The sequence below is a fragment of the Dromaius novaehollandiae genome, chromosome 7, assembly GCF_036370855.1.
Source record: "Dromaius novaehollandiae isolate bDroNov1 chromosome 7, bDroNov1.hap1, whole genome shotgun sequence".
In the NCBI taxonomy this organism is placed as follows: domain Eukaryota; kingdom Metazoa; phylum Chordata; class Aves; order Casuariiformes; family Dromaiidae; genus Dromaius; species Dromaius novaehollandiae.
Genome location: NC_088104.1, coordinates 5,339,526 through 5,366,610, shown reverse-complemented (window position 1 = coordinate 5,366,610; position 27,085 = coordinate 5,339,526). Strand labels below are relative to the sequence as shown.

The 27,085-nt window shown below is 40.5% G+C and overlaps 1 protein-coding gene across 3 annotated transcripts in view; it reads left to right on the top strand.

Moving 5' to 3' along the window:
• Positions 1-27,085, top strand: part of ARHGAP15 (Rho GTPase activating protein 15) — a 336,654-nt gene that overhangs the window by 252,610 nt on the left and 56,959 nt on the right. For all 3 annotated transcript variants that reach the window (XM_026123475.2, XM_026123474.2, XM_026123476.2), the window contains exon 13: positions 21,957-22,091. In XM_026123475.2, the coding sequence (XP_025979260.1) occupies positions 21,957-22,091 (135 nt within the window). The remainder of the gene's footprint in view (positions 1-21,956; positions 22,092-27,085) is intronic.

The window sequence follows — 27,085 nt, the reverse complement described above, 5'->3', positions numbered from 1 at the left end:
CAGCTATTCTTTATGGTATATTTTCCTACGAAACAATGCAACGAAAGTAGTTCTTGACAAGTCACATTTTTCCACACAGTGATCTCTTGTTAGAGACCTGTGAGACTACTGTAATTTCCTTCCCATTACTTTCAATGAATTCCATGCACGGGAAAGGGAAAATGGATAGCGGAGCCGGAGTTCCTGTATTACCCACTGCGTAGGTACCAAGAGGAGGACGGAGACTTGCCATGGGATTCTTTACATTGCTCTTCTGCTATACATTAGCTTTAATCTTCCACTGAGCAAACTACAGGCATTTGTAACAAAAATAATGAGAGTTAGCCCTTTGGAGACTATGTGGTATGAGTCAGATTTACCTTCCAGTATCCTGATGTAAAATGCTGAGATCAGAGAAGTTACACCAATGTAAAACAGGTGTGCATATGCATGTATAAATATATATGTGTATATATATATATATATGAGAGACAGAGATGTATATTTCCTCTCATTTTACAAATGTGTATAATTCAGACCTAAACCTTATTAACTTTAAATTACTGTTTCTATCAGGGTTTTCCCTAGTAGTGTCTTCTCATTAAAACTAGTGAGGACAGAGAAGACCATCGGCCAGCCGGCCTTAGTGTCTGCCCGGGAACCAGCTCCCAGGTGTGATTGTGCCAGCACTGTGATATTCAGGCACTGCGATTTCACAAGAAACTTTTTTTTTTTTCACAAGAAAACAAGATTTTGCCTCAGTTGCTTATATGTAGGAACTGGGAGAAACCTGGAAGCCCCAGGGTAGGTGGAGGAAGAGGGAAAGGGGCACAGCCTCGAGTTTCCCGGGAAGCACAGCTCGGAGAAGGTTTCTCCACCTGGCAGAGCCTCCTGGGATGCCAGGCTGGAGTGACCAGTTTGCAGAAGCTACCGAGGGGAGACCTTCCTGGGCCACCCGTCCCTGTAGCTTTGCCTGGGCTCTTACTAATATTCTCGCTTCCACCTACCACTTTTCTCCTGGTCTGCCCTGCGACGTGAATTGCCTGTGCAGAGTACGCGTGCAGTGGTGGCTGCTCTAAAATCTGGGGAAATGCAAGGGTATGATATCGATGTCCTCCAATAGTGTGGGTCAATGGGAGAATGAGCCAGAGGAAAAAGAGCGGAGAATTGGAGCAACTCTCAGAGCCACAAAGAGAGCTCCTTGGGCTCCTTCTTTCACATCCTAAATTAGGCTATGGAAAACAAAGGAATGCACTTTTTGTGTTTTAGTGAAATATTTCCAAGCTGTGAAATGTGGAGATTGTAGTTACTGGGAATGTTTAGTTACAATCCTCCCCCCCCCCCCCAAAAAAAAAAGACATTTACAATAATGAAATCTGCCTAAAAAAAAGAAAGTTCTGCTTCAAGAAAGAGGATACAATACTTTAGAAAAGCCGGTTGTCTACTGAGGAGCTGCTGCGTTATGTCCGGAGACTAAATGCTCTCACACTGTGTGAAATGGCCCTGCTTTATGCCCAATTTGCAAAAGAGCCTGAACTGCAGCATTTCTGATAATGCCTCTGTAACGCGCGCGTGTGTGTGAGTGTGTGTGTTCGCCGAGGCATTCATTTGGCTGGCACATTGGAAAATGGTTAACACAGTGAATGTGGGGTGTCATTTTTGTAGTGGAGAATGTGTGCCAGAAGAATTCAACTGTAACCACTAAATATTTGCTTAAAAATAATTTTAACCATCTGGACTCCTTTTTTTCTTATTATTCTTATTCTTCTTTTGAGGTGGGGTGAGAAGGGAGCATTTTAATAGGCATGATTTGTGGTTACAAAATGAATTTGGTTAATTTGGTTACCACCCCCATTTATATGATGACTACAAATAGTCCCTAACATCTGAAGTTTTAAAGAACCAGCAGATTTTTCTCTCTTGAGCCTCAGAAGCTGGAAATGAACTTACAAAAGACAATAAATTGTTCTTGATGGAATAAATAGTTTGTGGGGTTGCTATTGTTCCTCTTGACAATACACTAACATGTGCTAATAGAGGAAGAATTGCAGAGCTTGCGTAGCACGGACTCTTCTGCCAGGGAAAATTTTTCCACTTTCAGGCTGGAGTCAGGTTCCCGTGCAGGACGCTGGCGATGCAGCGCTCGGATTCCCGGCGGAGCCAGCACCTGCTGGCCGATCCGGGCCGCCGGGCCGGTGGGAAGCTCTTTGGGATGCCTTCTGCAGAGGGTTCGGCAAGAAAGGCCCCGTTTTGGGAGGAAAGTGGAGAGTAACTCCCAAATATGTATTTAGGAGGTGGCCTGTTTGAGCCCTATCTGAGCTCATGTTTCAGGGAGGTGGTTCCCGAGCCTTGGCCACAATAAGGATGCTGGCCAAAAGCAGGGTCGGAATAAGGTTTTTCATTTCTCTAATGCTTAAAGAGGTTTTTTTTAATTTATTTTTTCATATTCCAGAACACTCACCTTGCTTTTTAAAATTCAGCTTTCAGTGATGGGTTTTTTTGGTTATGGATCCAGCCAGTGTTAAATATAGTTGGTAGATGTACTTGTTTCTATGTTCTCTCTGTCTTGCCTGAGCATATTAAATGAATGTTTTACAGCTTCTGCTGTAAATACATCTGTCAAAATTTCTTTATAATACTTTGAAATGCTTAAGTTTTAGCAGCTATCTCTGTACGATAATGTATTTGGAAACACGTGCAGGAGATAATCTAAGAGAAATAGGTAAACTTGTATGTAGCAGTCCTGCTCTTGGAGATACTTTCCCTCTGTTTTGTCGTGTGCTGCAGCACCAGTTTCATCCAACTCATTGTACATTAGGAACAATTTAGTATCATTTCATTTAAAATATGCAAGCTTTATATCGGGAGTAAATGTGTAGCCACAAGGTAAAATTAAAAAAATATATTAGTCTCATCATTAAAAAAAGCCTTTAAAGTTTCCATTATCCATTATGTCAGGTAGCAAATATCTTCTCAATGTAACTCCAGACATTAAATCTGTCAAGAGGCATGCAGTAAAATAAATGTCTGGGATACCTTCATAAACAAAAATCTTATTTCCATAATTCATACAGCTGGCTGGCATTTATTGGCACGTCAGGTGCAATGGGGACATTTCAGGAACATTAACATGTACAGCATCATTTGTCAACAAAGCAACAATGTAAGCAAATCGTTCAGAACTCATACAGATTTACAGCTTTCTCTGCCAGCTGCTAATTACGGTGTGCTCTGCCTATTTGGTATGGTCTTTTTTATTGGAAAATGACAAAGGGGTTATGGCATCCCAGTTTGGAATATAGATGCGCTTTTAGTAATAATATGAGTGGTAATATGACTACACAGCCTGGAGTTTTGATCTAGTTGCACGAGTCTTATAATTGACTGGATGTGATTGATGAAGGACAAAGAGAAATTCACGGTGATATTTACTTACCGGTATAAGTAACCTCTGCAAACAAAGAAATAATAAAATATCAGAGAGCAAAGAGAAGTATCTTTGTTTTAATGTTGGGGGCTTTTTCCTACTGAACTTGACAGGGAAAATTCACTCCTCAGAAAAGCTGATCTGCTTATTGAGCAATGCTTAGGAAGCCCTATACATTGCACATCGGCAAATATCCTTTGGACATTGCCTAATCCACTTTGATAAAAAAGAATTAAACTTCCAGGATTTTAAACAAGGTACTGGTTAAATAAAAACCTGGCAATACATATGTAAGGACCAAAATATAAGTGTTAATTATCTGCTTTAGACGTCCTCTGTGGCTGTCTGTATTTCTCTCCCTCTTTGTGTGTGTATCTGTGCCTGTCTGTGTTTTTTCAAGTTAATGTTGGAAAGTCACTTCTACTTTTTATTTTCAGGCTTCGGCCAGTTTGCAGTTCAGTCTCATAAAAATATAACTCACAGAGCTTTGTGCTTCGGATGTATAAATTAAATATGCATTCATAATTGTTATACCTGTTATTCAGCCCAAGGTAAGAGGATTCTATTAGCTAAATACATATTTAGACACCTAATAAAATTCCTCATTCACTTCTATTTCTTAGTTTCAGTTCATGAACAGTAACCGCTATTCTGAGTTAAGATCTTGACCATTTAATTTTTAAGAAAAAAGTAATTAGACCATATTATGGATTAATCCCTTGCCAGTTTTCATTTTTTAAATCAAAGTAATTTTAGACTTGGGAACTACATAATTTTATGCAAAGAAAGTATGTTTTGCCAACCTTATTAAAATCTTTAAAGACCATATTTTCTATAGGCTTCCAAAAATTCTCCCACAAAAATGTGTGGGTGCACCCATCTGTACCATGAATGGGCAGTTAGGAGTATAATTATCCAGTTTTGCATGTGCAAATGTAGGTGTTTAATCACAAATTAGCTGACCCGCAGATTCGGCGGGTGCATTTCCAAGAGTGGATTAATGATATTTCCTTGAATTCTGTGACGTATGTTAGAGTTTCCAAGGCTTTTAGAGACAATAATAACTTTTCTGTAAAATTTCTGAGATTTCTAAAGCAAATTAAAATGTTCATGATGTGGCAGTAAAATGAGGCGTAACACAGTGCCAGTGTTTTGGATGTTATTTTGGTTGTAACAACTACATGATTCTTTCAATATAATAAATTCTGTTGCCTCCAGTTCCAGAAGCGATTACTGTCTGCCACTGTCTCTCCGGAAGGAAAATGCACGTGGTCCTAAAGGGAAGAGCAGCACACCAGGGCTGCAAAAACTGGCGATGGGTCTAAGTCTGTATGAGCAATCACAGCCACTTCCAAGTAGGAGTTATTTTGTATTAGGAGCAATTTACCCATCTGGGAGGACAAAGATCCTCACAGATGTCGAAGTGAGTGAATTCTGGTGGAATTCAAGAAGGATTAGAGATAGTCAAAAACGTACTTCTGAGGTGGTCGGCCTAGCTCTGGACATCTAAAATAGCATGCTGAGCGAGGCTTTGCAGATCCGGGGAAGCGGCTCCCCACCTCCCGCACCGCAGGAGGTGTCTGTGGGGCAAGGGACGGCACGGGAGCTCAGCAGTGCCGCCGACGCACGGGGCATCTGGGGCGGTGGCGGCGGACGTTGGCCGTTTGCGGGGTAGGGGCAGCCGGGATGCGAGTTGCTTGGATGTGGGGCTAAATAGGGTCTTTGGGTTGCTCGAGCGGTTTAGGGATCATCGGGAAATATATTATTTAGCCCAGAGCTAGGAAAGAAAGGTTGATGACCCCCAAAATCCACAGTTATCCCCAACACCGTAAGACAGTGATAAGGGAAGCCCTGCTAGACCAAGACCAGTCCATAGAATATTAACTTTGCCCTGTCATTTAAGATTGCTCAGATTTATTTGTGAATTCTTTCCGTTCATTTCTTTGTGCGGTTGAAGAGGAAGTTTAGGCATTCCTTGATCCGTAGATTGCTTTTCTTTCTGCTCCCTTTGATTCCTCTTGCCTAATAATAATGGGCATTATCTTATATCCATATTTAATTTTATTATGTCACCAGTATTGCAAGAAAAGGATGTTCTTTTCAAACATTGTAATGCATTTAGTATTTCACTAGTCATCAGTTAAATCAATTTTTTCCTTTATTGGATCTGAATTATAAATCAACTAGTCATTGTATGGGATACTGTATATGAATGTACAGTATATCATTATGATGTATCCTATAATAATGTCTCTTAGACATGAAAACTAAAGATGGTGGTTTAAAGTGCTGAGAGAGAAAAAATTGGAAACATCTGTTAGTAGGAAGTAGAGAAGACTTTTTATTAAAGTTTGTCAAGTGTATTTGATAGGGAGAACACACTGAGCCATATTCTGCCACCACTTACATCCATCCACCACCGGTATCCGGCGTGTTATTTCTATCCGGAATAGAAAAACCAATATATATTGGAAGTGCTGAGAAAACAGCTTGCTGCTTTGGGTACAGCATACACACAGCAGCTCGGGAAACCTGAGACCCGGGGCCGAGCTGGGATTCCCGAGTTTTGTGGAAGAAGAGGTAGCGTGTTACAATGCAGCCTGTGTCCTGCCGCAGAAGGGCCACGACAGCTGCGGTGCTCTTGCCAGGACCACGTCGGCCGGCTCGCGCGAAAGCAGTGGTGTGGTGCAGCAAGAGTCTTTGCTTTCCACTGTTTTTACACTTTCAGGAAGTCCTGAAAACTAAAGGGAAAAAAAAGATAAAAAAGGAAAAAGCACCTATTTTGAGTAGGTCGAAGATCAAATATTTGGAGCATCCAGTTATCAGATTTCATCACTGTGGGAAAGCTAGAAAAAACGGTTACAAACTTTGCAGAGTGGTGCTTTTAGCCTAATCGTACTGAAAAGCATTTCAGTAGACGTCACCGCTGGGCTATCGCCGGCGTTGGGAAGGCAGCGAGGGCCCTTCATGGGGGTCTCCTTTGTGCACCAGTTTTGCACGTCTCCAGCAAAGCGTGCACACGTATGCATGTGTGTTTCTCACCTTACGGCTCCTTAGGCCTGAGGTCTAATATATTCTGCATGCCTCCAGCGAGCAGCATGAGCGTGACATGCGGTTTCTGTAGTCATCCGGCTGCGGTGCAGACCATCCACACCTCCTCCTGGCAGTGTGGCAGCTGAAAAGTCCATATCTTGCCCCGTGTGTGCAATCTTTTTGCATTTCACTCTGCACTAAGCGGTCTCTGTGCCCCGTCGTTTCCACGATGCTACCCAGAACTGAAAAATCCGATCGAGCCGTCCCAGGGCCCAGTGTGATTTACCTTTTTTTTTTTTTCCCCGATAGAAAGCAGAATATTGCTTATCGATTCGCTCTAGCCTGTCGCGTAGTCAATGGAGAACGCGCTAGTACAAATAAAACGAAGCGACTGGAAGCTGGCCGTGGGCCTCGATGAGTCACATGAAGTAGGTTCCTGATATCTTTTATCATCGCGCACAGCCAGGGCAACAAGAGCACCACTGTCTTCTGCTGGCGCGGCGCGTTACCTCGGGCTATTCGGAAAAATGCTTTTTTCTTATTTTTAGACCTGAATCAGCCCATGCTAGTCAATGTATTCTCGCGAATACAGATAGGACTTTGTTGTCACGCTCATGGGAAGGCGGCAGTGTAACCTGTTTGGATGCAGCTGCAGACCACCTGTAGAGAAAGTCAAATTAGGGAGAGACCCCACTGTTCTCTGCATTAATGCTTTTTGTACCGTGGTTCGACCCCCCGCTCCCTCCCCCCTCTCCGCGTCCTTCCCGACTGGGGAGACAGAGAGCACATTTTAAGCCCTTCTGTCCCTTTAAGGCATCTCCTGGTTGAAATAACGCTAAGATTTGAAAAACTGTAAAAACTCCCCAGTCACCGATGACGGATGGTGTGCAAAGGGTCTTAACACGGTTGGGATGAATTTTCCTCATGCCCTTCGTGCAGGTTTGGGGTGCTGATTTAGGGATATTTTGGAGGGGGGGTTATTTTGATTCCTTAAATCTCCCTCAAGTAATCTGCATTTTAGGGGAATCTTCTGAGTTTTAACTGAAAAAGTGGCTGTGGAGGACTAAAGCCCTAACTTGCTGCAGTTGTTCCATTGTTTCTAAATAAAAGACTCGGCAAACAAAAGAAAATGCAGCGGCTCTAAATTAAATGCCTGCATACTCCGCATATCCACATGAAAATGGATATGATCTCACTGATCCTACTTAATGGTACTGGAATTCCCTTTAACTGTGGATTTGTCTGGGCTTAGGGCGGATGGATAGTTAGGCACACAAACCAACCCGTTGGAGGATATTGTGAGTGCTTGGTTTGAAAAGCAGCTTAAGTTAGCAGTTCTCCTGCTACCTCGCTTGGGACTGCTTGAGGCTTCTGGCACTGCCAGCTTCTCCTTAGATTGAGCTTTAATTTGTTTACCAGGTAGTATTTTGTTGCATTCATATATTGCATGCAACATTCTTCTGGATGTCACGTAAAAATCTGCTGTGCTGAAAATTTAATGGAAATACTTCTTTTCACCCCGTTTCCTCACACACGAATCCGAAAGTTTCACTAATCGCTGATGTACTAGTTAACACAGGCAGAATCTGGAGCCAGAGAGAGTGTCACAAAGCGCTCCCTCATTTTCAATTCCTTCCTTTCAGCGGTATCAATGTTCACCGCAAAGACACTGATGATACTGAATTTAATTGGTATTTATGCGTCGGGTCATGTGTACTCTCCAAGAAGTTTCTGTGTAACTTTTCCCTAATTGAAATTAGATTGAAGTGTTGCTGTGTACACTGCGACTTAATGGTGACAACGTTGAGCCAGCTTCGAAGCTCAGATGCATGGCACGCATCCCAAGAAATCTGCTATGATGCTCCCACATACATCTATGCATATTTTTATGGTACAAGAGACATAAGGTGTGGAAAAGGAGCAGTCTCTTTAAGGGGGATGTGGCAACCCTATCTGCCAGTCATCTTGCCTCGGCTGTTCTATTCCTTTTGCAGCCATTCTGCCTTTCCCGCATCCCTCGCGAGCGCCTTTGCATGCGTACCCACCAACGTTGTCTATCCAAAGCCGTCGGACGGTGAGCGGCCAAGGGACGGAGGGACCGCTGCCACCGGCCCTTGGTAGCGACGCCTTTCGCCTGCTCTGGGGATGGGTTGCTCACGGAGGAACGGCCGGCTTATATTCTAGAAAACATAATATACGGCCCAGTGTTGCCGTTGCTTGTGGTGGGATCGCCCAGGGAAGCGCCGGGAGCGTTGCGCGTTGGCTCGGTGCGAGAAGAGGGAAGTTAGCGCTCTCCTCGGCAATGCACGCGCCGCGTATGTAAAACCCGCTCCTTACCGTTAGAAGTGTTTTGACTAGCAGCTCAATTTACAGCCGTTCGTAGAATCGTGATGTATAATAAGCAACGTCCTTGAACGTTTCTTGTTTGCTCCTACGTGACTCCCTTAAAAGCATTGGTTTTCCTTGTAAAAAACCATTAAACTTTTTTAAAAAATAAGTGTTAGGCTAGTTTAGTAATCATCGCAGTGCTTTAAATACTAGTGGATAATTAATGACACGACTCAATTAAATACATTTCAGGTATAATAACGAAGTTGAAGAAAAATCACCAAATATTAGCAAAGCTCCAAAATCTAACTACTTTGTGTTGCATGCTGTTTTAATGACTGCGATTTAAAAATGTGCATAATTCCAAAGAGATCACATGTTTCACATAATAAAAATTACTGTGACATAAAATATATATTTTCTTAAAAAGTACTTGTAATATCAAAAGGGCTGTGAAGTATTAGCCATTTAATACAAATTTATCTTTTCTTGCAGATGATTACATTTTCATTTTAATTGCTCACATTTCCCGTTCTGATCTCAGTGTTTTATAGTAGGCAAGACATGCCACAAAGAAAAAAAAAAGGAAGATTTTATTTGTTAGTTAACAGCCTTCAGAAGTCCTAATTTGGCCAATGTGTTCTGCTGCGAAGCCTTGGAATGCTGTCTTGCAGTTTCAAAAGTGATCTTATTTGGCTTCCCAGAAACTATTATGCCTGGAGGATGCCACGAGAACAAGGGCTGCCTTGTTAACAAGTAGAAAACTCTCAAAAACAAGATAGGATCCTGATATAAATCATAATTTAGATGCACAGAGCTATGTTCACAACCACAGTAATGTAATTCATTTACATCTAGTTATTACTTATCTCCACCCGAACTACTAAGTTCAGGAATGCAGCTGCCTTCTGCCTTGTGACTCGTGGGGGTTAGGGAAGAATGACATCACCAAATTTAAGCACATTATCATGCTGACATAGTGGCACCTTGTTTTCCCGTCCGCAGATAGAGCCAGGATTGTGCTCTACCCCCCATTCTTCCAAAGAATACCTTTTTTCCCCTTTCAAGCAGCTGCTATATGAAGGGTTGCAAATGTCACTTCAACTAATGATGAATGATGCTTGACCCTGGGACCTGTTACTACGAATTTTATGCAATGCTAAATTAATACGAAAGATCTCTGCTAGAAGACTTCGGCTATTATGCATGCAGCATAAATGATATGTTAAACAATCCAAAATTTTTTTTCTCTCTCATAACCGTGGTAAAATGCGGAGCTGTTTTAACGTTTTGATGTGTATTTCCACTTAAGATTAGTATCTTTTAGTTCTAAAAATATTTTTGGTAAGCAAATCAGTTTGTGAAAAACATTGTCAAAAGGGCAACTGGCCCACATGTCTTTGTTGTTTGTGTTTGAATATAATTAATTATGTAAAGCAATAGTTAGTGGGAGCTTAACAATTAGTAGAATCTGTCAAATAGTCACACGGAAATTACTAACTAATTGAACTACTTGTCTTTTATTGTTTCAGGAAGCAGTACAGAGTGTCAGTCTTTTATCTCATAACTTTGTTATTAGCATGCATCCCGTTTTTTGAGAACTATACGCTTCCTAGCAGGCTAATACATAAATAACCCTCCCGGTAATGTCACAGTGTACAGAAGTGTTTGAAATAAAAACACCTGTTTTAATTAGTATTCAGATTTGCGCTGTTAAAAAATGATAATCCTCTCGCAGTTATATGACATTTTTAAAGCTTTGAATTTCCATCTGTATCTTATATTCTGATGTTTCGGGATTGTCACGAGTTAATTGCGTTAACTTAGGAAACATTGCTCGCATTTAGAATGAAAAACTTCAGCTTGAATAGCCAGAAAAGCAGATGCTATCTTTCTCGTCAAATGCTTTGTTGTGTGCTGCCTCGAAACTTTTTATAAGATTCTGTATCCTAAAGGAAGTATAAATCTCTATTTATTTCAGATGCTACCCTAGTCTAATCAATATTTTAATATATTTCTTGTGGGAGGGACCTACATGTATCTCAAGGAAGCAAAGCCGTGAAAATCTCCTATTTTATACTGAAATCATCATGCTATTGCAAGCCCATTCAGCAGACTAATTTGAAGCACAGGGAAAATCCCTGCTTCATGAAGTTTAAAATTCAATTCTGAGCACACCTTTCTCCCCTGCAATAGGTACACCTGTCATTTTAGGTGAAAAGAAGAAGGACTGGAAGTAGTAGAGCTAGAATGCCCGTAGAGATAAACTCTGCAAAAGGGAAAGGGAGGCACAAATGTATGCAGTTAGTGCAGCACAGCTGCACGAGGGGCCGTCACAGAGCGAGTGAAAACGTAAGTCACGGACGTGTGCGTGAGATTGAGGGAAGAGTGTGATTTTTAGAAACTACTCCCCGGATATGGGAAAGGCCACGGCTCCTCCTTTCCGGTGGCACTGAGGCGGATGTAGAAAACCGAAAGCACCGTGCTGCTGAATCACCCGTGTTTCGTTGTGCTCCTCCTCTGCCACGGAGGGGCTGTAGACGGTGCTGGCCGTGTTCACCTGTGCCCTTGGCGTATTTATGGGTGCTTTGAGGTTAACACGTGGAGTGAGTGAGTGCAGGTAGGCTTTTCAGTGTGCTTGCCCTCGCTGGCCGTGAAACTTCCATCTTTTGGTAAAAAGGAGGTAGGCAGGCAGGAGTTTGGGGAGCCAAGGGCTCAAACGTGCCTGCGCGCGTAGTCTCTAATTCCACCTGTTCTGCAATTACACGCCCTTCATGAACACGGTTTTGGTCACAAATTTAGGGCTTCCGTATTTTTAAAAGCATAATATTCATCTAACAAAAGCTCCTTTTATTGCCGTGAAAACGTCAGTGTTTGTAAGCGTGGCTGTACCACAGCAGCTGAGATGCGTGGCCTAGGCTACACCTGGAGCAGGACATGCCTTAGCAGCAGATCCTCACCTGGGGGGGCTTCAGAGCTGGTGTAGCACTGAAGAAGTGGATGAATTTATGAAAAAGTGCACTTACCGAGGATCGTCCCCATCCAGGGTAACATGTAATTCTCCAAATGCATGAAAATATTTGAGAATTCATGTTATTATTAGCACTATTATTACCAAAGGGCATTTCGTTAACATTTGAAAGTCCTTCAGTGTACTTGAAGATATATTTGTTTTAGCAACTTATATAATCCCCTCCTGTTTAAAGTTTTGTTTTAAACGCATACAATTATCATCTCATATGCCCTGATTCAGTAAGCACTTAGAAGCAGTCCTATCTTTAACAGCATAGCTAGTCTTGCTAATATCCAGGGAATGGAATTAGAGCTTCAGATATTAGCAAAAAGTAATGCAAATGTGAATTAAGCAACATGGTTTTGAAGTAAGTTGACTGAGGGTTTTTTATTTCTTAGACTGAATGCAAAAGTTTGACAAAAAATATCAAAGCAAGCATTACAGATATTATTAATAGTTATGAAAAAAGTATATAAAGTTGATCATTCTAGGCTGGTAACTAGAAGGAGTTAAGCCCTGAAATTTCCTTATCTACCAACAAGGACAGAGAAGAAAAAATTCTAGCAATTTTTAGACAGGACCATCAGCTGTGTGGGCAGCGATGTGGCTGTCTGCAGTACCAAGGATCCAGATGTGATCACCTAGAAAACCCATTTGAAACTTATGTTTCTCTCTTTCTGTAATTTGTGGTCATGATCGTGGAAGAGTGTTTTTTGTTTTGGGTTTGGGGTTTTTTTGGTTTTTTTTACACCCCCTTCCCCCCCCCCCCCCCCCAATAATCTAGAGCTTTGTTTGGTACTGGAAATTTTCTGCATTCATACGGATATACCTACTGACATCTGTGGACATCCAGAATAAAATTAGTGATGGTGTTGTCCAGCATTAACTAAAACCAATGAAACTAACTGCATTGTAGAGTTTGATTACTTGCAAGGTGATGGGTCATCTGGGTATATCAAATGTATATTCCTACCTTTGCCTTTTCTAGCATAGCTTTCCCATCCAGGCAAATCTAAGTCTAGCTATTGAAAACTGTTGCTGCTTTATGTCTGGGCAGCAGTCTATGTGAGATGACTGTGATGCTCTCTGTCCTGGATCCCATCACACGTAATAGGGGTGAGTCATCCTTATGATCCAAACCCCAGCCTGTGTCCTCTGACTTGCATTTTTTAAGCTGTCTCACTTTACTCCTAATAGCGCCAATAACTAATGTTTAAAAGGCAAGGTGCAAAAACTAAAGTGCGAGTCTAAAAGTATTTAAGAAAATTGTCCTTTCTGTTTGAATAACTTGAAGAAAGTGTCTAAATGACCTCTTCCCAACCAGAAGAGAATATAGAGAAGAAATTAAGCTTTATTGGTAAATTAAAGCCCAAATCCCATGGTTGATGAGAGATATGGTCCGCTTGAAATAGTTACAGTTTTAGACTTTCTCTTCTACAATCAGCGGGTGGAGACCAACATAATCCAATTAATTGTAATTCCCTTTTGTGGCACTGGTACAGTGGTGAGTGATATAGTAAGTCCATTGAAGTCTTATCTTTGGTCAGATAATCCAAATGGATTCATATTATGAAACAGTCCTTTATAAAAGTTCTTATGAACAGAAGTATTTTGACTTTAGTGAACTAAAAGATAAATTCTGTACAAGATAAAATGTTTTGTCCTTGACGTATATAGAGCTTGTATACACCTGATTTCCTGTAAGAATATTTCTTTCAGCTGGCCTATTTCAAAGAGCCTTTTCATTAAAAAAAAAAAAAAAATCCAGAATTTGTTGTCTGGACACCCTACAAACCAATGTGTGAGAATAGAGATTTATATGCACATCTTTATTCTTATGAATAGTCTCATTAAAATAAATGTGAAAACCTAAGGACTATATGAATAATCTTTTGAGAAGTTTGTATTTTTATTTTTCTAATACTATGGCAAACTAATAATCTATTGATGATACTTCTAACTGTAAACAAACTATATATATATTTCTTTTCAGTACTGTAAGTGGACGAGGGGAATTGCTTAATTTTAGCTCAAGCTTTGATCTATTTACATTTGGAAGTCATTTACATAAAGGAAGTCATAACAATCTTTATTGTTTTGTTAATTATTTCCTTTGATTATTGAAACTCACTCACTGAGGCACAATCTTATTGTTATTGGGGTCAATCCCAATAATGTATTTGGCTATGTGCAGTAAGCAAGGTTTGGGTGGTATTCTTGATTTTTGAAGTGTATTCTTAGAGATCCTTTTAGTTTAACAATTGCGGGAGGCAGGCCTGATTTAATGGATCAGTAGTGTGAACCAGTGCTACATATTTTTGTATTTCTTGTTTCTTTTGAGCTTGTCCATATTAACCCCAAGTTTTGCATAAGTGTTTTTACTTGTAGGATTTTGAAATCTCATATTTACTAAATGATATTGAGATACATTTGTGGGGGACAACACACCAGACCATATATTGAGGTCAGATCTTTACAGAGTGTCTCAAAATTATTTTCTTCCTTTTTTTTTTTTTCCTTTAATTGTATAGTTGAAATTTAATACAAAGGATTTTTTACCCCTTGGGGTTCATTACATGTGAAATAATTTATGACCATGAATCACAAGAAGGCAGTGAATTAGGTTTCAGATAAGTCTGCCAAATATTACAAAACATTGTGTACAGATTTTTGGACTATGAAAAGGCTTTTGATGAGCATGGAAATAGAAGCAGTGTTAGAAACAGCGAGAAGGGGAAGAACAGAAGAGCTATATGTCAGAATCCTAAAGCATTCTGAGTTAGTAGCACAATTAAAAAAGATAGGAGTATGAACATATTTTTGAAGTATGAAAACGGGACAGAGAGTCATTGTCCAGTCCCTCTCTGCATTAGATCTTGAGAGCTTTCCATTTGCTTAAAATGTAGATTTGTGGATGCTGATACATACGATTTGGATAAAGACCTGACTGTAAATGACAAAAGAAAAAAAAGAAGAAATGCGATAGAACTAGACTGCAGAGGCATTTACCAGAGAGCCATTGCATAATAAAAAATATTAATACCAGATTTGAAGTTGAAGGGAGATATTTACCTTGACTAATATGCATATGCACAATATAACACTAAGTGAGGAAGATTAAGTGGAAAGCAGAATTCAGGATGGACATTTGCCTTTGAACAGTTAAATGTATCATGAAAAGTAAGTTCCTTATCTAAGACGGTATTTGATGTTTCTGTTCCACATCCTACGGTATATGAAAGAGAAATACTAACAACCACCTAGAAATCGGAATAAAGTCCATTAGCTGACACAGAGAAATGGGAAGGACATTAGTCTGGTACAGAATAATGGAGAAAGAGGAGAGCATAAACAGAAAGGAAACCAAAATAAAGTGCACTTTGAATACTGGGAAGAAGCTGAAGTTACCATACCATAAGAAAGAAAATTAAATTAGAGGACTTAAAAATAAATTTAATTTTCACTCAGCATAGCAATTTTATTTCTATGAGTTGCAGAAAGTCTGCTGAACCCCTTTGCCTTTGCACTTGCGCTATCTTTGGTGCTTGAGGCCAAGAGGCGAGCGTGAGCTCTCCCTGCACTGCTTGGAGGATGCTGTGAGTTATGCCCCAGCAGCCCCAAGGCTCCGGGACCAACGGACGGGGTTGGGACTCCTCCAGTGTGCTAATTCCTAGTCCCTCTCTTTAAACCCTTTGAGGCACCTGAGTATTTCGTTGATCCTGAAGGAAGGAAGGATTTGGCCCTGCAGTTTCAAACACTCAGGTTAGAGAGCTGATATCACCGGCCTGCTCGTACTCGTGGCTAACAAGTCATTTCCAAGTGACTCACAGAAGTGTGTTGAAATGTGGACTGGTGGCAGTTTTCAGCTGCATGTTGAGGGGAAATATTTTATATTTAAAGTCACTTTTTTCCCATATGGAATAGTCTATTCAGCTTAATTTAATGAGTTTTAAAAGTACTTGTAATTATAAACCTATTACAGTAATTATTGCTTCAAATCACAGCGATAGCAAATATTAACTTGCAAACTAAAGCAACCTGTCATCTAACCCTGTAGCAGGTATTTGCAGTGAGAGGTGTTTAAAGGTATCGTGGTGATAATACTCGGTTTTGGGCACCAACTGGAGTTCTTTCAGCAACTGAAAGTGTAGAAACTTCCTTGATGCAATGGAGACAGTAGCTGGCCATAGTTCCAAACCTTTGCGCTCCTTTGCATGCTTTCGTGCTGTACCATTTCTGAACTGCTTGGATATACTGGATCTTTTTCACAGGAACAATGAGGTAGTTCATCCCTCTTCCACGCTGTGGACTTCTGCGGAATGACGCTGAGGATGAATATGACCCAGTGTGCCTAAGTACAGAAATCTTTTATTTTTCTGGCACACACTGAGATTTAAGTTAGCAGCACTTGGTTGTTCCACCATGCCCCCAGGTCAGTGAACTGTCATTTCAGGGAGCTGGAATAAACAGCACTCTGGATGCGTATAGAGACATTTTGCTTTTCAGTTTAAGTTGCTCAGTAATTTGTGCCTAGACACCATGGTAATGGGCACTCTAATAATAAACAAATGCTCAAACATTGTAAGATCATGGCTTAAATTTTCTGTTAAAAGGGCATTCCATTTTCCTTACCGCAGAAGGAGTAATAAATGCAGGTTTTGTTTTGCTGCTATATCCGTGATAATCCATCAATGGTAGCGTTGGGTGAATTCAGCAAAAGCAACCCAAAAATGCACTGTAAATAAAATCTAATGTTTTGCCCAGCTGGCATTTTCAAAGCTTTTGATTTGCATGGATCTTCTTGGAAGCGAAGGACCATGTGTTGATCGCAGGCATGACTGTGGGTCTCCCAAATCTAGCAAGGGAGAGAGGAAGAAGAATTATTTAGCCTGGAGAGAAATCACAAAAATCTGGAAAGATGGAGAAAGTATTGGTCTGCATGAGCTGCAGCTTCTCCTCTACTATTTAATTGAAGTTTAAGGGAACATATGTGTTTTGGAGTGTGCATGTAAAATGCAATGTCAGGCATGCATTTACTCCGGGGGAAGCTAAGCGTCATGTGTCACATCGCTCTGGGGTGAGCTTCTTGTCATCTGATGAGAAAGAGCCTTCACCACTTCGCAGCCCCTCATCACCCGGGTGCCTCCAGACATCTCTGCATCCTATTACTGCTTGAAATTGTGTGTGATCACGTTGAAAGGAACAGTTTGCTTCTACATAACAATCCTTTACAATGCTTTTGAGATCCCATCGTTCCGGGGTGGTAAGAAGGCTGCTGCATCTCTGAACTACTGATTCGAGAAGTTGTGCCTTTAAAATGCATGCACAGCTATCAAACACACACACCTATCATTGTATAAGTTAATATTTGTATTGTCAGCCGAGAGAACAGCCCTCATAAAAAGGATATAGTGGTGCAGTGGCGTGCTGAGGACTCACGCAAGTGAAGCAGTTCTGTCTGAGTCTTTCTTTCTTTGCTGTTGAAGAGCGTGTGTGACCTGCAAACTGTTTTTGAAGAATATATCTGTAAAAAAGAGGTGTCTTCAAGTTTGGAAGAGAAGAGAAACGACATTTAACAATTTGTCTTTTCTCGGTATGGGGCAAGAGGGCTTTTCTCCTCCTCTTTCAACCACAGGGCTCTGTTCTGGAGCTCTCGCTAGCAAACTGCCTATTGGGATATGCTAGTCCAGCAAGTTTCCCAAGCTTTTAGTCAACTGGGAATGCATTGTGCATTCCCAATTTTTCTGCGAAGACTTTGATGTGAGAGAAATAGAGAGAATTAGTAAATACTGCTGCGCAGGCCTTTCTCCGAGGGAGATCTCCCTCTGAATATTGGCTGGCCTCTAGGGCTGGAGACTCCGGCTCTCTGAGGCTTCACGCAGCGGAGCTGTGGCACTGGGGGCTGGTCCCTGAGTGCGCAGGGGTTTTAGGGGAATACAGATGTGGCGGCTGTCGTGTCTGAATGCTCACCGCTCGGAGCACGGCCCTCTTAATGCTGCTGCGTGCAGCCGGCAACGAGGAAACGATAAAAAAACATAGATGTTAGCAAACAGATTAAGCCAGTATGAGGCACAATAGGACATATCTCACTATTTTGAAGGAAAAATGCTGAATAAGAGCTCTGTTCTTGCTTTTTCATGCACAAAAGTAAATAATAAGCTCTAGCAAAAATGCCAAAGTAGCTTAATCAGAGGGTGAGAGATGCCCTCTCAGTATGGGTTTGGAGCAAGAGCCCGGTGGCCTCTGCTCCCTTATACAACTATCCCTCGGAATAGTGATCCCCAGGGACCGTGGTACCAGGTACCCACAGCTGTGAGACAGCATTTCCCAGGAATTCTCTCTCGCTTTTCCCCTTTTCTGCTATGCTTTGCTCCCCTTTCTCTTACCTACCTGTCCTAGACCTTTCCTCTCTCTATCATCCTGCTCCTTACTGGTCAGTATAGTTTCTTTTATGTTCTCCCTGTCCATGTTATCTCTTTGGGTGGGATTGTCTTCTCTAAGATTTATCTTAAGCATTTTTATCATAGGCATCTATGATATATATATAGTTTTGTTCGCCATCTCTTCAACTCACTTCTTCAACCAGTTCCTGCAAGGACCTTATCGATGCTGTGCTCAGTTCTTCCACCTGCGCCAGGTAACCAGACCACCCTTAGCAGACTGCCTGAAACTGTTTCTCTAATTATTGTGAAGAGGTGATTTTTGTGCCGTAAGAGCACAATCTGCATAACATGTCCCAGGTTCTGGTAGCTGTGTTTGCAGGGAATTGCTTTCCGTGGGATTTAGGGCAATCCATGGGACCACTTCCAGGAGGATGCAATACCTCATGTGAATTAGGACATCAGAGCGCAGTGCTCTGGGATTTAACGGCAGCATGGGCAGAGGACAATACATAGCTGGGAAACCAGTTGTATAAATTATCTTAAAAGAGAAAACAAAAAAAAAATTCAGAAGTGGTCTCAAATGACTGTGTTTTGCTTCCAGAGACAAGTCTACACACAGGGCAGGGCATGTGGTTAGAGAAATCATTTGCCTTCAGAGCTGAGCTCTCTGTGCTGCCTTGGTTGATTTTCTTTGTTTTGTTTTTTCAGTTGATCATTCCATGGATTATCTTTCTCCTGTATTAAAGGAGGGAAACGTTATGGTGGCATGCATAAACCAGGCACGAACTCCCGTTCAGTTCTGCTGCAAACACTGCAAATGTTAGTTAAAAGGTGCAACTACTGGACAGGCTGCTGTACTGAGAACAACTTAAGAAGAATAACAACACAGTAAAACCCACACTCCCTTCACAAATGTATTGTCTATCGATTTTTTTTTAACTAATAACCTTGACAGGTGTCCCACTATTTTTTTTTCTTTAATGTGGTCTTTATATTTTCATCCTGAGTATTAGCATAAATTTTAGGGGATTTTCTGGGCATATCTGTGTCTCTATCTAAGATATACGATATCGACTGGCAGTGGTGGTTGAACTAATCAAATACTACTGACAAGTTAAAGCAAATTTTTAGGACTGTGAGATTTTGAGCATCTTCCCAGATGCAGTGTCTCCTGACTGAGAGCAGTCAAGTTTAAATACCGGATTTGGGACTTAACCTTCATGTAAGCAAAACACCCCCAAAAGAAAAATGTCTGAGTAAAGCTAAAAAGTCAGGTCCTCCCTTAAACCTGGTCTGAAGTGTGTGTGCGTGCGCATGTATGTTTTTATGGCCCTATCACCATGGTATGTGAGCGATTCCAACCGGTGGGAACCAACGGAGAACCTTGCACTGAATGGACTGGTATTTTCTTTTTCATTTTTTTGCCTTGGCATTTGTTCCTCCTAGCAAACATTTCTGAAAAATCTCTTATTGCTAGAGGGGAAATTGACACCCTTTGCTTTCACGATGATACATTCCTCACACGTTTCCTTGAAGAGCTGGAAATGGTGCAAAAATCTGGTAAGAAAAGTCTCTGTAAAGCCTTAGAAGTCAGGCATTCCACTTTAGACATTTAAGACAAATGCATGGCAAAAACAAGTTGTTTTTTTAAGGTTTCTACTTAAAGTTCTGTGCCAAAGCTACAGTACTTATACATTTTCTAAATGTGTTTTAAGCAATAAGTTGTACAACATTTTTAGAACATGTGTTAAGCTATTTCTCTAAGAATGAAGCTCTTAACAAAACATAAGCACTCTGCATGAGATCTTAGCAGCAAAGTGCTTAAAAGATAAAGTAAGAATTGGTACCATGGGAAGAACACCAGCTGTAGAGCACACAGGTCCATTATGAGAAGTATGGTAGTGGGTAGGGAGAAAATGATTTAATCAGGAGTAAAACCAATTTTATTATAAGGGCACGCAGGGGGTGTGGCACCATAGTGAGAGGGACATTTCAAAATATCTGACAGATTTCAACAATGTGAAAACCCACCCTGTTCTTTAAAGTGACAGTAAACCCCATCAGGTCTCTCTTTTTGATGCTATTGTTAGCAGTTGACTGTTTAAAGCTGGCCTGCTAAGATGCTGTCGATCTAGTTCAATAGTCTGTGGCAAAATAAAAGGCTAATTGTTGAAATACGATCAATCAAATATGATCTCAGAGTCTAAAGAAGATCCCCTCTGCTACGAGATCAAATCGGTACTTTTATGATTGAGGTAATTCAATGGGGAGGGGGGGAGCTTGCAACCGAAGAAGCGAGCAAGTCAACTAGACAAAATGCACAAGTCTGCCTTTGTTCCAGCTTTGTGCCCCATTGCTCCGAGTTAGGGAACTGGGTCCGCTCCGCTGTTTGTACACATTTCCTGGACGGAGACATTGAAAAAGCATTTAATAATATTTAGACCTCAAAGGGAACTCCACTTTGAATAAGATTTGCTGTCCAAAAGTAAACTCGATAGTGAGAAAACTTTCTCATTAAAGGACCAGGGATCTGGAGCTGTGGGTGTCCATGCGTCTCCAGTAATTTCACCGTTCTGTCTAACAACAGCTCAAAAAGAGGCTGCTCTTGAAGCCAGCTGCATTGCCAAACACGAAATTTCGGTGACTTTTAGTGAAACATTCCAGGATTCTGTTGCTTCAAATTACATTTTTTCAGTAGTTTTCATGGTTGCCTCCTGATTTGCATTCAGGCTGAAATTTGCTAAAAATGAAAGTTGCAGCACATACATATAAAAAGCAAAATCCATTTTAGGAATAACAGAATTTGTAGAAAGTGTGTGTCCTTTTAATTTGGACTAATAAAGATTTACACTTTCCCAGAGTTACATGCAGATTATGATCTCGTTGTTTATTGTGCCCTAATAGTATCACACGGTTAGAATAAAAAGACAAAAACAGAGTAATCATCCGATCTTGCTTTATTTTTATTAGAAACTCTATTTTAGCATTTAGTTTCTTTTATATTTAAATTCCTTAGCTCAGTCGAGCTTCAAAGAAAACATTTTTTTTGTTTGCAGAACAGTTTTGTAAGCACTTGTGGTTTGTCTTTAGCGTGTTATCATTTTTGACAGCTTTGCATAGCCTAGGTAGGCCAACAGGGGTCTGTCTAATATTGTTGCTGGGCAAATCTTCCTCCCAGAGATGAAAACCAAACAAAATATTTTTGAAGCAGTAAGAAGGAATTAATATCCTTTCTCTCACAGTACTCTATTCCTTGCTGACATTACATTCAGGCGAAAAAAGGAGAAAAGCGTTACCCATTATTCCCTTGTACATAGCAAGGCTAACACATGTAAAGCAATAACTCATTTTCTATTGCCATGTTTAGCATATGTCTCCTGTTGGCTCAGCAAGGCCTTTAGGCCGGTCCCTTGAGCCGGCCATCATTGGCAACTCTTAGCCCCTCGGCCTCAAAACCAAATAGCTTTGAATCATGTTGAGCTGTGATGCTAATTTTCATACTGATGCATTATGGGAATAAATGTATCTGACATACTGTGTCAATGGTACTGTCTCTTTGTGTCTCTTGTTTTTTGTTAGCTGCATTCCTACAGATGGTATTCCATTGAAAATGTTCTCTTCCTACAAAAAAAAAAAAAAAAAGAGGGAAAAAAACATGCACAGCACCAAACCTCTAGGTGCAGAAGGCTGTTAACGGTTGCTGATGATAGTAGGCAAACATTAACATAATAATTAGTGTCTTGTAATTGTTTCATTAAAACCAGTTGTTCCATTTCTCCTCGTGTTTTCCCAGAAGAGAAGCTGAATTTGGACGACAGCCAGTGGGAGGACATCCACGTTGTCACCGGAGCACTCAAGATGTTTTTCAGAGAGCTGCCTGAGCCGCTGTTCCCATACTGCTTCTTTGAACAGTTTGTGGAGGCGATAAGTAAGTACATCAGATACAGTAGAAGCTAGTGAAATAGCCTGTTATATAAAAATAATAATAAACTTAAAAATAGAAGAACAGAGGCATCTCAAATCTGATTTACCTTCCATTATCCATGATCCTGTCTTTTTATTGTTTTTGATTGCCTTTTATCTCCTATAGCGTTTAGTTATTTAACTATAAAAATATCAAATTATTGGTCTATAAATTTTATATATGCGATTTAACTTTAGTGCCTAAAATGGTTTAGGAAAGAAATTAAAATGTGTATGTATTCAAAATATGCTAGGCTGATAATCCATATATCCCCAAACACAAGAGAGAGACTAATAATTGTGAATCATGTTTGAAGGGGCTGTCGTTATGTTAATCAGAATGAAATGCGTGTGTTTTGTTCCACGAGGTTGCAGGCTCTTGCCTTACAGTGATCGTAAAGAGAATGCAAAAACATTCATGTTCTCATTTTCATATTTACCTTTGCTTTATTTTGTCAAAGTTTGCAGGCAGCTTAAGTGTTTTCAAAGTGCAAGGCATTTATTCTGTTAAGTGTCTCTATGGCTTGTGTGCTGCAAACCGTCTCTATAATATTTTCAGGTGCATTTTGTAAAACTATAGCTTCTTGGAAAAACTTGCCTAAAAAGCACAGTAACGTGGGGTTTTATTCCCCTTAAAAAGGTGTATGGGGGGGGGGTAGCTTAAAGGGAAAAAGCCTAATAGGAGCTCAATTAAAGGTCCAAAAGAGAAAAAATTACAGGAACAAAACCAGTAAAGAACTTAGAGATCTGTTTTCTGAATGACGGGCATGCACATTTGCCATTGCTGTTAATGAGAGCTGTGAGTGCACATGCGCAGCTGTCAGAGAACATGAAACCCTTAATGTGCGGCTCACTTTGATTTTATATTCATAAGAGTCTTTAGTTCGACTAAAGCTTTTCAAGACCAGCATCAGATGTAATGAAGTTAAATGCTTCTCACAAGATCCTTCCCTTCTCAGTTATTTAGAGATGTGGTGTAGCTAAATACACAGTGTAATGTAATGAAACACATTACCTTAAAGTTTACTCTTGTCAGCCTATTCTCTTCTCCTTTGAAAGCATGAGGAAACTAGAAGAACATTATCCTTCAAGTTTAAGTTCCTATCTCATAGCCTCTGCAGTGCTAAGAGGGAAAAAACAATAAAGAATTTCTTACTGTTGAGCTTCAGCTTCTGTGCTGCCCTGGGATAAGAAGCTCTTTTGAAGCCTTACGGCCCGAGCATGCCCTTCAGGTGGTTCTCCATCCACCTGCTATGCTCTCTTGGAAGGCAGGAGGTGTGATGCCTTTAGTGGAGACGGTCAGTTCACGGGGCGCAACCTGCCATGCTGTTCTCTTCTCATCTCATGCACATTATTCTACAGTCAAGTGCTTTATTACATCTCCCCCGCCTTTATCTCTTTCCCTTTCTGATAATCCACCATCACACTGGTCTTCTGGGGCTAAATATAGTCTTTCTTCCCCCTTATCGCTGCTTTTCATTGCCCTTTGGTGTAAGCTTTGGTTAAGCAAACAATATTGTATTCTACAGAACATTATCATGACACCATGATCTCATCCTTCCTGCTATCTTCTGTTCTCACCCTCTGTGTTAGCTTCCAAGTTAGGGCAATGTGAAATCTTCTGGTGGCTCAGTGGGGAGATTTTTGATAGCAAAAATAACAGGTAACTGGCAAGAGACTTGTGAATTAGAGTTTGAAAGCGTGTTGGGAAGACACTCTCTACTGAAGCATTAATATTCATGTGTGAGAAATTCATGTCCCTTTCTGCTATTTGAACTATTATTAATTCTTATTATGATTTTGAGAGCCATTATGCACATCGATAGACTAATGAACAGTCATTTATAGAGGGATTTTAAGACAGTTTATTCCTACGAAGAAAATAACAGCACTCTAAGACATTCTTTGCACTATTTCAAATCCAGACTTCTTGTGGCTTTCTTTACTGCACATCAGAGTGATTTCTACCTAATCTAGCTGTCTAATGTAATCTATGAATTCCAATCAATCTTCTCTTTATCTGGCCTTTGCTGCCACAGTATCTGCAAATCCGCATTCTGATTAACTCCGCTTAAAAACCGTCTATAAACAAAAGTTAGGTGTTTTCAATTCTTTGGAGCTCTTCTGCATGTACATAGGACTCCTGAGCTGAAGTGAAAAATCTCTTGTCTTCAATATCATTTCCCGAGTAGCTGATTCTTTGATTAGTTTTTGTTTGCTCCTTTGCCTGGTCTGTGCTGGGTTGCCAGCAAATCTGCTTCCTGATACTCCCCTTCTGCCTCAGGACGTTGCAAAAAGAGGCTCTTGTACCTCTGTCTCTGCTGTCTGTTTTTCCAAAATGGGTGGTATTAGCATGCTGCACATGGGCGTGCAGAGCAGCTAGAAAGAGTGCTTAGTAATACCAGAAATAAGCCAACCTAAAGAGTGGTGAGAAGAAGCTTGCTTGGACCCATCCCCATACAGCCATGATTATTATATCCTCGGTCCACCTCTCAGTCAGAGCCATACGTTTGGTAAGGAGGATGAACTGCTCTAAGAACCCATCTGTAGTGGGCAGCAATAATTTGTCGATAATATTTCTTGGGGATTTAGCCGTTTAGCTAGAAGTTCCAAAGGGACAAGTAGCCAAGAGGACTCCTCATGCTGATGCTATTTTAAAGATTATGTGAAAAATTCCATGGAAAGCTTATGTGCATTACTTTTCCTGGATGAAGCCTCTTTAGTTAGCCTCAGCTATTATGTGCATAGGAACAAAATCTTTCAGTGCTGTGTATTAGTCAAAGCACTTGCTCTCTACCTTCAATTTCCCTCCTAAATAACTTTAGAAATGGCCATAATATTAGAACAATTTAGATATGACCATGATATCAGAGGATAACTCAGGGTCTTATAGAATCTGAGAATTCTGCTTGCCTGGCTGAAGTTGAATAATTACTGTCCATATAGTTTATCCTGGAGAATTTATAAATGATAAATGGAAGGCCACGAGACCTCTGACCTAATACTAATTTTGTTCCTTATGATGGAAAGCAGGTTTTTCTAGGACTTTGTCTAGTATATTACCAGCAAGTCATTTTGTGGTAATTTTGATGAAATATGCACTTCTAAAGTGTGCCCAAATGCTTTTATGAAGTCAGGTTCAGCCACACTTAAATTACTTAGAACCACAAATGGTTCTGTTGGTTGTCTGCAAGATCAACAGACATGGTTCAACAGATTGCCTGTAAACGAAATTGTGCTTCGTGTGAGCAGGATGGTAGAAGTGCCAATAACTGAAACACTTAATCACTTCATTTACAGAATTCAAGTTGTATGGGCATACAAACTTCAGCCACTGAAACACAAAAACTGCCCCCCAAAACTGTTAAGAAATATTAGCAGCTAAATGTGCTAGTTGCTTATAAATAAATCTTTAGTTTAATTGAACTAGTTTTGTTGAAGGGTCTTAGGCAGAAGGCAAGGAAAAATAGAAATTTGTCTACTACAGTGTCATGTGCAATTATGATTGATATCCACAAGAGCAAGTTCAACCTGAGAAATATTTGCTCTCAGAGTGCTCTTGATACCATTTCAAATACTGAATATTTCTTCCAGATCTTTTCAGCTGGAAAAAGCTGTATAGATAGTGCATCTCTCCAATCATAGCTGGGGGGGGGGAACAGAAAACTAATATTCCATGAAGGAAAGAAGTTCCCAAAGCTGGAACATCTGTCCCTGACTTGGAAGGCCAAATTCAGGTACTTGATTTTGTCTGCAACAGGTTGGGAAGATTACTACGTTACTGCATCAACAAAGGAACGAGATTAATAAATTAATAAAAATTAAGCTTTGCAAAATCTAACTTTCAGGCTTCCAAGTGCAATCCAACACCTAGTATAAGATACCTAAGGCCCCGATAGGAGGAACAGAAAGCAGTAGTTGCCACAGAATGGAAGCCAGATCAGCCACCAAGTCTCTGGAGAAGCGATAGCATTTTGTAAAGCATCAGATCGCGTTGGCGAGTGTGACTTAGGACCTGGCAACCCCACAGGACCAAGATTCCCCAGACACTTAGGCAAAGAAATCCCCAATTTCTGGAGCTTGAGCCACTGAGCTTCTCAGCTGTAGCAGAAGATGAAGCGTTTCTCTGCATGGAGAGAAGTAGAGCCACAGGCACATCAAACAATTCCAAGGTCACAGTTGCACCGTCTAATTAGCTTATGCACCTTAAGAGTTACATGGTGTCTGAATAAGGCTTTTTCAGAATTATAATGATGAATTTAAGTGTCTAGATACTACCTAAGGCCCACGTTAGGTACTCATATCATTTTTATTTTTTTTAAGATCTGGATCTTTTTTTTCTTTTGGTTTCTCTGATGGACCATTAACACTTTTTTCAACTGATTTCACACATATCCTTTCAATATATCAATTAGGGTCTCCTTGTGCATGCTAAGCAGAATTCACAATGTCAGTACTATCAATCTTATCATGGTTTGTGTTACCTTATTATATAGAAACTGAAGAAGATGGTTATTTAGGATCTTGAACATGATAGAGTTTTGTAACTTTTTTTGGTTACTGAAAGATGTTAGAATTAAAATTCATTACAGTTTTGCCTGGTTCAGATATTGGTCTTCACGGGTCCTGTCTGACAAAATCCACGAAGTCATGGTCTCGTAAAACACAGTGGTAACATAAGAAAGCAATAAGGTAGATCACCTGTTTTCAACAGCTATAGAATAGGTGTTTTGCAACACTTACCTGACAGTTTGCAAAAGCCGTAGCTCAATCTCACTGTGGCTCTTTAAGTAACTAGAGTGAAATTCTCATTTCACTGATGTCAATGGGACTTTCACTTGCTGGCTTCTACAGAGTCAGAATTTCATCATAGATTTGGAAAGGCACCATGGGCCGATAAACTCGTCTTCATTAGAACAGGAGACTTGTTTTGGTAAGGTACCAATGCAATCAGGGGTG